The sequence below is a fragment of the Lepidochelys kempii genome, chromosome 10 (genome assembly GCF_965140285.1).
Source record: "Lepidochelys kempii isolate rLepKem1 chromosome 10, rLepKem1.hap1, whole genome shotgun sequence".
NCBI lineage: Eukaryota > Metazoa > Chordata > Testudines > Cheloniidae > Lepidochelys > Lepidochelys kempii.
The window spans coordinates 67,135,761-67,150,768 of NC_136389.1; the positions used below are offsets into that span (position 1 = coordinate 67,135,761).

Below are 15,008 nucleotides of genomic sequence, written 5' to 3' on the forward strand. Positions count from 1 at the left end.
GAAAGCTCATGCTCAAATAAATTGGTTAGTCTCTAAGGTGCCACAAGTGCATCTATAGAGACTGAATGCTGAGAGGAAAACCAACACGTTTGCATTACACTTTATGGCTGTTTTATTTGGGTCTAGGATAGCAGTGAAAAGCCAATTTATCATTTAAACAATGTTCCAAAAAGCAAGCCCCAAATTACAGCTGCCTGGCATTTTTAGAAGTAGCCCATATTGGTCTCCTTTAAGAATCTCCCTCTCAAACCACTTCACTCAAGCTCGCCCAGCTTTTACGCCGACATACAGATTAAAGGGAAACCTCGCTGTGGCTTTTTAAAGACTCCCTGAACAACTGAAAACCAAAGGAGGGAGAGGAAAGGACTTCACAACAGCAGTATCAGACTCCCACGTACAGCAAGTGTTTCATTTCTTAAATGTTGCTGGGAGTGCTTACAATGCCAGGGTGAAGGACTCTGATATTAGCAGCAATTTGCTGCACTTTGTAGCAGAGAGTAATGAGCAGCATATGCTTTACAAGCAAGTAAGGTGCTGTGTTCCCAGAGGGAGACTGAGTGGTGCATTTCCATACTGGCTAATATGGCAATGGATCATCCTACTGAGAGAAAGGTTAAAAACATTAAAAAGGGAAATACAGTAGGTAGGGATAAACAATTGGGTCTCAGCTGGTTCAGGTTTTACATACACATCAAAGCAGCGTGAGAGGGGAAATAATGAGGGCAAGAGGAGTCCGAAATAATGAGGAGAAAGATCAGGTGTATCTATCTTCCTGGAGGCTAGAAGAAAGAAGATATTAAACTGCACTTTCTGGTAAATTGCTACTGCCAGTTATTGACAAAGCTGTCAATTATACAAGACTATTTAGATTGATGAAGGTGGAGGCAATGTGGATTTAGAGACACATGGGACTATGGGAAGGGTAGAAATGAGTTGCAGATGATAAATGGACTGGACTTGAAAGGAAAAGAGCAAACAAGCCAGCTAGGGAATATATAATTAAATATCCTTAATTAGCAGGTTAGAGCAGGATAATATAACCAAACACACCCCTTCAAAGTCAGATTCCAGAAAGTAAATCTTATAGAATCAGAAAACTGAGAGCATATGGCATGGAAGACAGAGTCCTAGAAAAAGCAAGACCGCTGTATGTAGTAGGGCTGCTAGCATGGTACTCACTCAGGGAATACAGTCCTTACATTACATCCATGTTTAAATAACTTCTTTGAAAATACAGTTCTGCAGTAGCTGGTCAGCTCTATAACTGCTAAAATACTATTTGGCTCATGATTGTGTGACAAATATCAGATATTTGTCAAACAATGTTAGGGGGGAAAAATGACTATTTACTTAAGTGCATGCCTAACTTTAAGCAGGTATATATTCAGTCGTACTGCTTACACCCTCAGCTGAATGGCATCCACGGATTGTTAACCCTGAATAGTAGCTGCTGTGCAAATTTTACAAGCTGCTTTAAAGACATGTTGAGACACAATATTTGAAGTCCTTGGATGAATAATTTTACAGAAATGTCAAGTGTTACCCTACTGAAGAATATGGAAGCTCAGGGAATGTTTGCTTCTGGTTTTTTTTCCCCAGTATGATGGAAGATGTTTAATTTTGGGAAAGTGAGCATGTTCTTCTATTTCATGCAAAAAGTCTGATACTGCAAGAGGCTTTCCTGTATTAGACAAGATGCCACACACTCAGTATTGTAAGTGTTCACCTGCACATCCACCAATGTGATATGTGCCAGCAATGCCCCTCTGCCATGTACATTGGTCAAACTGGACAGTCTCTACGTAAAAGAATAAATGGACACAAATCAGATGTCAAGAATAACATTCATAAACCAGTCGGAGAACACTTCAATCTCTCTGGTCACGCGATTACAGACATGAATGTTGCAATATTACAACAAAAAAACTTCAAATCCAGACTCCAGTGAAAGACTGCTGAATTGGAATTCATTTGCAAATTGGATACAATTAACTTAGGCTTGAATAGAGACTGGGAGTGGCTAAGTCATTATGCAAGGTAACCTACTTCCTCTTGTTTTTTCCTACCCCTCCCCCTGCCCGACGTTCTTGTTAAACCCTGGATTTGTACTGGAAATGGCCCACCTTGATTATCATACACATTGTAAGGAGAGTGATTGCTTCAGATAAGCTATTACCAGCAGGAGAGTGGGGTGGGGGGAGAGAAAACCTTTTGTAGTGATAATCACCCATTTTTATGGTTTGTGTATATAAAACATCGTCTGTATTTTCCACAGTATGCATCTGAGGAAGTGAGCTGTAGCTCACGAAAGCTTATGCTCAAATAAATTGGTTCGTCGCTAAGGTGCCACAAGTCCTCCTTTTCTTTTTGTGAATACAGACTAACATGGCTGTTACTCTGGAAAGTGTTATAAGGAGTACTTGTGGCACCAACAAATCTATTAGAGCATAAGCTTTCATGAGCTACAGCTCACTTCATCGGATGTCAGTGTTATGTATCCTATTGATTTCTAAAAACATGTAATTTCATTTACTGGTGCCAAATAAATCTTCTATTCACAGAACAAGTACAGGGTAAGTAGCCACATTGCAAGCTCTCCCACACTCTCCTCATGGGCTTCTCAATCTTGGGCAGGAGAAAGCAGTGTTAAGGACAAGAAGAGAATTTAGTTTCATGCCTCTGCTGAGACGGTGCCATTTGTCATGGCTCTGAGACACCAGGACCTGCCCTGAGGCCATCAAAAAGCCTGGAGTTGAGCAGTAGGAGGTTGGGCCTAACATACAGCCCGATCTTTTCTTCCTGGTAAGTGTGGTGTGAATTGTGGGATGAAACCTTGTCTCTGCTGCTGTGTCGATATAGGTATCATAGTGACCTGACTGAACTAAACTGATTCTCATACAGTGTGGTACAAATACACACAAACTAGAGCTTTTGAAAAAAAATGGTTTAGGAAATCCTGTTACTATTATCATACAGAGGAGAACAAACAGTATGTCACACCAGGCATGTCTACACTACGAACATTAGTCGACATATGTTAGGTCAACTTACAATCACTGCAGTGGTGCATGTCCTCACCAGGAGTGCTACCACCGCCTGAAAAGGGACAGTGTCAGGGACTGAAAACTTGGTAGGTGAGAACAAGGAGATGCATAAGGAAAGGGGAAAATGCTCATTTCCCAAGAACTAATAATCTTCCCTGCTGGATAGTGCAAGTCTGACTGACATCAGTGATCAACATGACAGTATATGTCAGGCCCACGTTACATAAACTGTAGCGTGTGGTACCTAAGGCACCTTTGCTGTATTCAAGTCACAAAAGACAGAGCCTGACTGATTGGAAAGAAGGAATCCAGAATGCCAGCTTGAGTTTAGGAAACGTTAATTCTCCTCAGCAGAAGCTGCTGAAGCTCTTGGACAGAATATATCACTTTCAGAAAAAAAGAGGGGTGGAGGTCGTGTTAATACTGCAGTGGAGAACTGTTAAAAGATTGATTTCATTATACATTAATTGATTTGGTCTCCTTCCAAGACTAGACACAGCTTTGGGGTCAAAGTGGTGGAAAAATTTAACATGTTAAATGTGGAGTTTGATATAATGGTGTATAGCTGCTGCCTGGGATATTTTAGTCACTCTTTAGCCAATGAAGTGAGCTGTAGCTCACAAAAGCTTATGCTCAAATAAATTGGTTAGACTCTAAGGTGCCACAAGTACTCCTTTTCTTTTTGCGAATACCGACTAACACAGCTGCTACTCTGAAACCTGTCTTTATAAAACAGTATGTGTAGGTGCCCATACTGGAGAAATTCATATATTCAAGCTGTAAGTCACTACTGCAGTGTTCCTTGTGTTTCTTTCCCTTGTTGGAAATTCAGACATCATATATTTAGCAAGATAAGTAGTTGAGAGTTATACAGAGGGAACCCCCTAATTTCTTTCTGGCTAGGGCATTTCCACTCCACCCAGAACATGAGTATGTAGCACTGAGGATTACAAATGAAAGCAAACCTGCATCTGTTTTCAGTTTCCCCTTGATCAAGAGAGTGAAGCCCTCTGCTGAGCAAACCAGTTGGAGCAGTGAGAAGCATCAACATAAAGCTAAGGAGTAGAATGCCAACTGGATTAGAAGAAAAGCAATTGATAGCCAAAATGTCAGTGGGTCAGGACTGTAAAGCAATGTATGGCCATCAGCCTGAGGAAGCAAAACATGACCTAAGCTGCATATATTTATTCCTTTATTCCTCTAGCAATTAACCTTATCAGCACATAGGTAGTAGAGAGACACATCCTGATAGAACCATTAGCAACATTTTTGCATTGCTGAAAATGGAAGGGATGGGAGAGACTTAAGGTGAAAAGCAGTTTTTGATCATGGAAAACTGAAACTTGAGATATGCAGCTTGTTGCATTATGCACAGCTGGTGAAAGCCTTTTTTGATACAGTTCTACTACTTATTTTAATATATGGATTTTTCCCAGTGGAAGATGCAGAAGCTTAGTGGGCTTTTAGACCGGTTTATTGACTTTTAGGCATTAAACTTATAATATCACATTTACACATTACAGCTGTTAGATAGAAACAATGTAGAAAGTAACACAATCTAACCCGTAACAGCTGCAACCTAAGAGGATAGCTGAAGCAGCCAAATATAGTGACATCACATTTATTAGTGGGGAACACAAGCTTGCATTCCAGTACTTTGTCAAGAGCGATTAATTACATCTACTTCTCCCACTTCATCCCATGTATAATCTTTGCACTCTTTAACACCACTCCATGTATTTCTTCACTTTGCTCAGTTTTCTATGAGCTGGAAACTGATTCTTGAACACAACTCATTTATTTAGATCAAGAGAAGGTCAGCAGCAATTTTGTTTGTTCTTGGTAAGACAGTCTAAAAACAAACTAATTTTGTTTTATTAGTCAAGTCACAGCTAGAAAAAATCTGTTCTCGTTGAAAATACAAGAACTGTTGATGAAACTTAGTGCTGTGTTTTTATTATACAAAACAAATTGCTACATTTGGCACATAAGGTGAAGATACCATTTCTGACCACTCTATTAGAAACTCTATCTTTATTAGGCAACTCTGATTATAGGCTTCCTAGTGAATCAAAGCAAGCTTTTGTGTACTTGCTGCTTAAGTACTGTATCAATTTCTCATATTGCAGACTCAATTCTTCTGACTGCTTAAGGGAAAAGTTCTGCTCCTATATAAATCCAGGGCAATGCCTCTGGCTTCAAAGGCATTACTCTGGATTTACAGTGGTGTAGACAAGAGTAGAATTGGACCCTACGCATGCCACTATATATTACACTGATTGCTCTTTTAGGCTCTCACTTCTAAATTGATTTTTTCTTCTGCACCATATTTTTCTTGACATCGTTCCAGTGCTTTATCATAAGCCTGTCACTCCAAGCTTTTTACTTTGTGAACCAAAAATAATTATGCCTGCATTCAAAAACATTGCCCAAATACTCATCAGGACTGGGTTTACGCTTAGGAGGCTATTTTGAAGATAACTATAGAAAAGGAGCCCAGTCACGCTGAATTCGTGATGTAGATTCAGCTAAATTTCAGGGTTAAGATGGCTTTCCTACCTAACGATAAATCCTGTTTCCACTTCTAGCTTGGGCCTTAGTTTTGTGGGATTATTTAAACCAAAGTTTAGAGTATGGAAGAATAGGGAAGAGATTTGTAATTTACAGTGTACTTAAATTTATCTACACATTTACACAAAAGAATCTGGTAAGTGACCCATAGCCTGCATTTGTGTGCTCTCATTGAAGAATGTCCCTCCTCCTCTTTACATTCAATGAAAGATTTTCAAGACACACTGTTCCATTTCCTGCTTTTGTTTTGTCTCAACTGGTAACTTCTTTTTTCAGTTTCTCTAAAACCTCATCCGGAGTCATCGACACCAAAATCTTCACGACTTTTTCACGAGATTTACCACCCTGTTTCAACACAAAAATGAATTCAGAGAATTATTTCTTTACTTCTAAGTACACATTTTAAAAACTAATCATAGTGCCAATATAGTATTAAGATTACACACAACCAACTGTAGCGAAAAAAGGTTATTCACCAGTAATTCTAATCAGAGTTATTTCCTCTGTCTAGTCACATTTGTGAGACACATCCTCTAGTGCCAGGGTGCTTCAGGGACCTTATGGAAAATGGTGTGCATAGGGATTCTGTGAGCACCTTCTTGTGGCATTCTAAGTTGAGGTTATAAGAGGGCCATGGAAGTGCAGCAGCCACAATTCCTTCCACCATACCAGAGGATGATGGGTAGCTAGTATAAAAACACAGACACCATTCTCAAAGTACTAGATATTTACTGCTAAGTAACATTTTTCTTCTTCAAGATGCCGCTGTCTGACTTGTGCAAGTCTAACAAGAGATAGAGCTCCTGAGAAGGCAGACTGGGGTGTGCAATTAGGCAAGAATTGCAGAACTACTCTTCTAAAACAAACACTGAATCTAGATGAGTCGAGGACTCTGAGTAAATGTGTGAATGAGCTGCAGGTAGCAGCCCTGCAAAGTGTAAGCTTTCTCTAACGTTCCTGAAGCAGGCCATGGATGCCAGCTTGGCCATAGCAGAGTGAGCCTTAAGACAGGCCTTAAAAACCCACTTACCCACTCATGTGCTTACCCAGGAAGAAAATGATTTCTCCCTGGATAAATGGGCTGCGTAGGGCCAGGGACCCAATATCATCACTAGTTATTCCTGGGGTGGGAGGGAGCAGAGTCACTGGATCTGCTACATATTTCAAAGTAGGCAGGCAGGTTTTAGAGCATGCCCTGAGCTGCTGCTCTTTCCATGAGCTGGGATGGGGAGTGAACAGCAGGATGCTCTCCAAGCTCAGCAATGTATCCTGCAAGTGGGACCATGCAGATGCCACCTACAGATGTTTATACTTTGACATACTTCAGTGTATTTTCACCTTGAGGATGCACTTCAAATATGCCCGTTGTTGCTTTTCAGCCAAATTCTCATTTTGAGCATTATCAAGAAAGAGGAAAATGGAACTGCATTGTATGAAATGCAGAAACAAGCTGGGATGTCTGCATATAACTGCTGTCTTAAGTCAGAGCAGTTAAACTGTATGCATTATTCACATCCTGTCTATACAGAAGCACTGAGTAGCTCATGCCAAGTGAAAACCTATTGCAGGTGTACACACTGAGCCATTTCTTTCCATTATCTTGTATACAACTAAAAAAAAGCAACCATGCAAAAAGAAAACATTCCTATGTCATCTTTAGTATAAAAGTTTATTTTACATTTCTAAGGTGCATGTCCATTTGCGTTTGACTTACTCAGAAAAGGAAAATCAAGGCAATCTTTAAACAATAGTCTGGCCAACTGGTGTTTACTTTTTATAAGGATGAGCTAACAAAATGCTTCCTCTCTCATGTAAGAATCCAGTAGCCACATTTCTAGATTGAATTAAGATCCCAAATCTAGAATTACATTTACAGTACATATATAAAAGTTCCCCTGAAAGCACAAATTAGCAGCTTTCCATCTTAAGAGACTGCCCCACAGTATCCCATAATCTATTGAGTACAATTTCTCCACCTTTATTTGAAGATAATCACTGTTAAGAAACTTTCAGTTTCTCAAGCTGTGGCATAGTCACATTGCACTGTATTACAGGATTAAAATTCTGTAAGGCAAGATAAATAAGACCAACAAATGAAGTTCTGCATTTTCAGTTTTAGCTTGGATCTCCTTTTCCAGCTGAGGATTGATTATATAGCAGCTGGGAGGCAAGGGAGAATGATGCTAGGTAACAGTTACCATATGGTATTAGCCTTGTACACCTAGGTTGAAAATCTGGCTGGAGTCACAAGACAGACCCACTTCACAATTTAGGCACAGTTCAGAATGACTGAAGGTCTATGGTTGACAAGTCCTAATATAAAATAGTCTGGATGCTGTAGGTCAGACTAGAATTACCAGAGCTGACTAGAAAAGGTTGAACAGTGCTGCTCCTCATTATGCCTGATGCTGCTTAGCAATTATATAGTGCTTTTCAAGTGCAATCTAATTAATCCTCAACATGGCTGTGAGGTAGGTAAGCAAGTGTTACCCTCGTTTTATAGGTGGGATAAACCAAAATAAAGGTTAAGTACCTTGTCCAGTCTGCAGCAAAGCCAAGATATAAAATCTCTGAGTTCCTGTCTACCAGCCAAGTAGTGCTCAGTCCATTAGACAATGTAGCCTCTAACAGCTATTTTTAAAAATGTATGCATTTAGATTTATGTACAACATAAAAAAGCATCCATCCACACACTCTTCTTATCTTCCTGGCCCTATAAACGAATACATTTAATAGATGGCTCAGACTTCATCCACTTTTCATATATGTCACACAAACATGAGAGTAACATAAGCCAAAGACTAACTGGTAGTCTTCCCAAAACAGGACACAGAGTGTTCTATTTCCTCTCAATGTCCCTTCTGCTGTTGCTGCCACCCTAAATGAACAGTTCACTGTTGGGTAGTAGAACTCTTGACTTCTCAGTATGACTATGACAGAAGTTAGTAGAAGTGGGGTTATTTGCTATTTTCTTAATTTGTTTGTATACTGAAGTTCTCTATTACAATCAGTTAAGATTTAATACTTGTTTTTTTAAAAGGATAATGAATTTAATCTTTTCAATCACAAACATCTACTTAAAAATAAAAAAAGGGAGTACTTGTAGCACCTTAGAGACTAACACATTTATTTGAACATAAGCTTTCGTGACCTACAGCTCACTTCATCGGATGCATGCAGTGGAAAATACAGTAGGGGGATTTTATATACACAGAGAACATGAAATTAAATTAGGCTTGAAAAAAGACGGAGTGGATGTGTCATTACACAAAGTAAAACTATTTCCCCATGTTTATTCCCCCCCCGCCCCTTTCCTCACCCCACTGTTCCTGTTGAAACACGTTCTTGTCAACTGCTGGAAATGGCCCACCTTGATTATTACTACAAAAGGTTTTTTCCCTCTTCTGCTCATAATAGCTCACCTTTCCTGATCACTTTTGTTACAGTGTGTATGGTAACACCCATTGTTTCATGTTCTCTGTGTATATAAAATCCCCCTACTGTATTTTCCACTGCATGCATCTGATGAAGTGAGCTGTAGCTCACAAAAGCTTATGCTCAAATAAATGTTAGTCTCTAAGGTACCACAAGTACTCCTTTTCTTTTTGCGGATACAGACTAACACGGCTGCTACTCTGAAACCTACATAAACATGTAATTCACAGAAGTTGTCATTGTCCGAATCTGATCTTAATTGTAAAAGAGAGATATTGGAGAAAACTGACTTTAAACAAAAGCGACAGCAGAAGAAATTAATGCATTTTCCACCTGTTTAATCATGCAGAGTAGTCAGTGTAGGAGATCTGATGTTACTACTGTTTTCACAACAGAAGCAAAGCTCTCTCGGAATTGATATGCTCATCACTGTGAAATCAAGTGACCCAGCAGAGATCCTTTACTCAAATATAAACATTTCTAAAATAAGGAGAACAAAGTAACTTGCAAAGGTGTTTTGTGCAAGACAGTCTCATTTTCTAAGAAGTTAGACTCAGTATGAAGAATACTTTAAAGGTCACAGAGCACATGAACCACATACTGACATAGAAAATGCCAAGAAAAAGTAGCAGCATGCTTGATTTAGGCCACTGAGAAACAGATTATTTTGAGTTAGTAATTCAAAGACTAAAATAGGTTCTTCTTCCATAATTGAGTTACACACCTTAATATATCTCCATACTAGTATTTTGAAAGCTAGAAACTTGGTCTGCTGTATGTGGAAAGTGGTCTCTATTACAAGTTTCAGAAATCTAACTGTAGCAGAGCAGAAAAGAAAAAAGTATTGTACCTTATCTAAAACAACTTCGCTCTTCTTCACTTCTAGAACCTTAGAAAGGTAACGACACAGCTCTGCATTTGCCTCCCCTTCTGATGGAGGTGCAGCAATAGCTACACCTACTGCCTCAGTTGTCACATCTATAACAAATATTTTAGGATTTTTATTTTCAAAGCATTAATGATGCCTAGTTTTTTACTTTCATATATTTAAAGAAAGATTTGAAACCAAGTAGACAACTCCTGAAACAGTCCACCTGATGATAGATCTTATGACTTTTACTGTATCAAGAACATGCACTTAATTCTACTATTTTTTCCCCTTTATCAGCAAGGCTAGTCAATTCCTCAGATGCATGTATTAATAGACAGTCCTTATAAATAGGGAAGAGTGGGCCTGAGATTCTAGGATGTGATACTTTTAAGAATTAACAAGTTTCATTCTGTAGTTATCTGGATCCTGTTCCATGATTTTGCTGGATACAGAGACGCTTTGCCAGGCTGCAGACTCTGCATAATTTTTTCCCCAAGTGTGAAGGTCAGATACTGGGCCCTTCACTACCACTTTACTACCGTCCCTGCTTCCAGACATGAGGTCAATCTACAATTTGATTTTGAAATGGTGGTTAATGTCTCAGTAGTTTTTATGATTGCAGTTTTGATTATCATCTGTTTTGTCACAATACCTACTAATGTCCCTCTAAGATGAAATATATGCTGAATTATCCTAAAGGTAACAGACCCATCTAATTAGTGTAGTGTGCATACCTACATAATGAATACTTCTTGTTTGCATGTAAGCATGAAGATGATGGCACTATCCAGACTTTTATTAGTTGCTCCTTGGTTTAAAGCATTTGAAGATTTTAAAAACATACTGTCAATGAGCATTTAAATTGTGTTTATCACCATAACAACTAAGCACAAACAAGGCATCAAAGGTGATCTGCAAAGGAAAAGAGTTTGTCTTGTTTTGTTTATTTTAAAGAAAGCTTGAAGGATTTTTTTTTTTAAATTCTCTGCTTGTTTCACTATAGAAGTTCAAGTTTTGACTACCTTGGGGGACCTTTGAATTCAGATTATCACAAGTCTGTCACGCTGAGTTTTAGTACTTTATTTATATTTGATTCTTCCCGTATCTACAATGGAAAGGAGGGAAAGAGAATGGGTGTGTATACCAATCATAACAAGGATCACAAAGCTTGTAGTTTTGTAACAAAGGATGGTTCACTATAAAGCAGGGGTCTCAAAGCCCCAGCCCGCGGACCATCTGCGGCCCGAGAACCTCCCCACTGCGGCCCGTGGAGGAGAGACGCTTGCAGACACGCTGCCAGCAATGTCTGCTGCAGGCACCACACCCCACAGATCCCACTGGCTGGGGGAGAGGGACAGAGATACCATCTCTAGTCACCAGGCAGAGGCAGCATCATTAGTTGCTGGGCAGATTCAGTCATCGAGGCAGCATCACTTTCTTCCACAATGAATATAAACAAGTCAAAATATTGAACACAACTATCTGATGCACACCTTGCTGCAATCCTGAAGGTTTCAACTGCTTAGTCACTGAGGCCAAACATCAACAAACTGGCAGAACTGAAGCATTGCCAGGTGTCTGGCAAACACTAAAAACTCTCTGGCAGGCGAAGAACTGTATAAAGTTGTACGACAGTTTTATTATTTCTAAGAAATTTGAAATAAAAAAATACAATATAAACATTTTCTTTTCTGACTGACCACCATCTTCAGTGACATTATTGGCCCACTAAGAGGATTTGAGGACTGGCACTGGCCCTAAGGTAAACTGAGTTTGAAACCCGTGCTATAAAGAGATCAGATTTGACTGAGCTTTTCATCATAAATGGTAACTAGGCTCCCCCTGCTGAACAGAAGAGAAAAAGAACAAGAGAAATTTTCGTTTGTGTTTATGTATATGCCTGTAGTGTTCATAAGAGGATGGAACAAATTATATATATAGATTGTAAAACTGAATTGTGAGAAATAATCTATCAACATACTTGCTACATAGATCAGCTTTAAAACAACAACAACAACAACAACGGATCCTGTCCACGATAACAAGTCTTTTGCTTTGCACTCACCTGAAGATATACTCCCAGGCTGCAGTCTTTTATGTAAGCAGTTATACTGGAATATAACTAAAATCAGGTGATTACCAGGAATTACTCCCTGTGCTTGTAAAAAGATGGATTTACTCTAACACATCTTTCCAGTTTTGCCAGTACAATCAACTACACCTAGTCAAACAGAGCACAAGGAACATCGGGTCATTTTGATATAATGAAAGTTGTGAACCCACATTACACTATCACCTGGACCTCTGCAGGACCATAAACTTGTGCAAAGAAATGGGTGCAGGGAGAGAAGGGAAAAAACTGCCTTCCCAAATAGTTCATTTAATTAAGCAAAGCTATTTCCCTCATAATTACACTTTTCATTAGCATATACCTGTTATAGCATTTTGTTTGGATCCAGGTTTGGCATGAATAGCAATAGTGACAGAACCATTTTTGTCAGTTACAACTGGACCTGAAGGAACAGGAGGTTTTACTGAGTCTTTACACTTTTCTTTTCCCTGAACAAAAAACAAAAACAAAAACCCAGCAGCTGTTAAAGTGACACTGCAAACTTGAAATCTAGCCAACCCAGGCAGAGATTATAACTAGTCCCAGCCACTCCTCCTGCTTCCCAGTCTCCCCTCCGCTCCCCAGCGATGACAGTGGTTTTAGAATCACGGTTCCCCCCCCCTGATGCTGTGTGACCGACCCAACGGTCGGGGGGCCCAGCTCCGCACGGCGGCGGCCCAGGCACGCGAAGCCGCCCGCCAAAGGCCCGGAGTAGCCGGGGGCGCGGACAGGAAAGGCCGTTTCGCTCGCGCCCCTCGGCGGCGCAGGAACCCAGAGCGCTGCGGTGGCTTAGCGGCGCCAGGCCAGGGCCCGCTGAGCCAGCAACGGCCGGTACGAGCCTGGAGGGACCCAGAGCTACCGCCCGGCTTACATGGGCTTCACCCCAGCGCCCCGCAGGGCGGCCCGGCTCAGGCAAGGAGCTCTCTCCCCTCCCCCCACCTGCCCCCCAGAGCGAGCGGCCCTGGCCCAAGTGACTGACCCTGCGTGGCATGGCCCCGCTCCAGCTCCGCACGCTGGCACTGACGGGACCCTGCCCCCCCCAGCCGCCGCGCCGACGGAAGCCGGCCAGGGCCAGCAGCATCACACAGACCGACCCGTGGGCGGCTCCGACCCGCACTTCCGGCAACACCGGTACACCCCTCCCCGCGGGGCCTGCAGGGAAACCCCGTTCGGCTTCCCAGGTCCGGGGCCGGCAGAGTGCTGCGCACGCGCCGACTGAACAGGCGCTAGGATTCCGTCCGAATCCAGGCAGCGAGCAGGGAAGCTGCGTGGCTGGTCCGACGCGCGCGGGGCAGAGCCGCCAGCCAGGCGTCCTGGTGCTTGGGCTGGCCTGGACCTCAGCTGTAGGCTGCAAACCCCGCCCCCCGCAGTCACGTGTGCGCTCAGCCCCATCCCGGGTCCGGCACCCGCCAGCCACTGGCTTGTCCTGCAGCGAGGGGGCCAGCGCCGCGCACGGCAGGGTGCCAGGGCCAGGATCCGCTGTACAGCCCAGCCTGTGCTGTCCCGAGCAGGGCCCGGCTCCCACCGTCTCACCCCCCTGCACAGCACGCCGCCTCTGAAGGGCCGATGCACCTGCCTCGTGCGGGGTTTATGCACTTTGAAGTAGGAATAAAATGTGTGGCCTTTTTTTGGACTGGATAGAAAGGGGAAATATGCTGCCCTGGCCCAGAATTGGTGAGAGGGAGTCAACGTTAATCTGTGCTCTTGAACTGTTCTAAAAAACGTACACAGAGGCCTGTTACCCTGACCAGCACTAGGAACAAACAAGCAAGCAGGTAGCTCGGGCGGGAGATCCCTAGGTTTCTGCCCCAAACCTGGGGATCGGTCTGCTTCTTTTCAATATCACAGTACAACTGACTGCGTACACCTGTAATTTAGAGCCAAGGCCTGGCCCCTGCATTCAGAATCTCCAATTCAGAATGCTCTGGTGGATCCTGGCTAGAAAAAACAATCCCTTAGCCTTATACTACCCCTTTAACCAGCACTGGTTACCTGCTTGTAACCACTCTTTACACAGAATTTTCCCTCTTAAGCCCCCTTACTGAAAGTTAAAAATAATTAGAGGGGTAGCCCCTATGTTATTGTATCAGCATAATTTAGAAATAATTACATGAAGTAGCCAGTATCCAGGGGCACTTGCAAACTGTAAGTAAAATACCCTGGGGCAGCTGTTGCTGCAACAATGCTTTATCCTTTTTAAAAAAATATGTTTACTATAGCCCTGAGATTCTCTAGTCCAGTGTTCTTTATGTCCTTGCAAGCCTGGTAGCTAGTGGAGTGGCCTGCTCCTTATTACAGTCTTACCTAGAGTCCCCACTGAAGGATCAGGGCCCCATTCCGCAACAGACAATAAAGACATGAAGTAAAAAGACAGTCCCTATTGCAAAAAGTTCTCCTTCATAAATTGCTATGAGGCAGCAAGAACACATTCAAATTTTGCACAGAAAACAAAAGTCACACTTTGAAACCTAAATAATCTGAAAAAGGATGAAGTAGTAGGAAAAGGTGTGCAGAATGCACTGGTGGTCTGTGATAATGTTCATGACTATATGACCAAGCTACTAAGATAGTTAATACATAAACTTCATATAGCTATTGGACTGTGTTAATGTATTGGTGCAGTTTAATGTGAAGGCAAACCCATAACCTAGAAAAAGGAACAGCAAAACAAATACTCATCTCAGTTACCTTATCAGCTATGAAAAGGCAACAGCCAGGTTCCAGAGCCAAGAGAAGAAAAGGACTTTATATAGTTAAAAAGGACATATAAAGAACCAGCTTAATAGAATTTACTAAAACTTGAACAAAAATTATGTTTACTTAAAATCAGATGGATTTTAGACTTAATCCTTTTCTGCTTGCTGTGTACCTTTGGCTGAATAAACAATGCATTTGAAGAAACTAATTGGTTTTGAGTCACTTTACTCAGCCACTGGTCACAGAGGGAAGTTTCCTGTAGGTGCTAAATACAGTCAGG

General features: G+C 41.6%; 1 protein-coding gene across 1 annotated transcript; it reads right to left on the reverse strand.

Moving 5' to 3' along the window:
* Nucleotides 1-4,500: 4,500 nt before the first annotated feature.
* C10H15orf40 (chromosome 10 C15orf40 homolog) lies at nucleotides 4,501-13,119 on the reverse strand. Its single transcript, XM_073304052.2, has 4 exons — nucleotides 13,011-13,119; nucleotides 12,354-12,480; nucleotides 9,901-10,028; nucleotides 4,501-5,960 (listed from the first exon to the last, which is right to left on the reverse strand). Exons 1-4 carry the CDS (start codon nucleotides 13,110-13,112, stop codon nucleotides 5,868-5,870), a joined length of 450 nt encoding a protein of 149 aa, XP_073160153.2. The 5' UTR covers nucleotides 13,113-13,119; the 3' UTR covers nucleotides 4,501-5,867.
* Nucleotides 13,120-15,008: the final 1,889 nt, after the last annotated feature.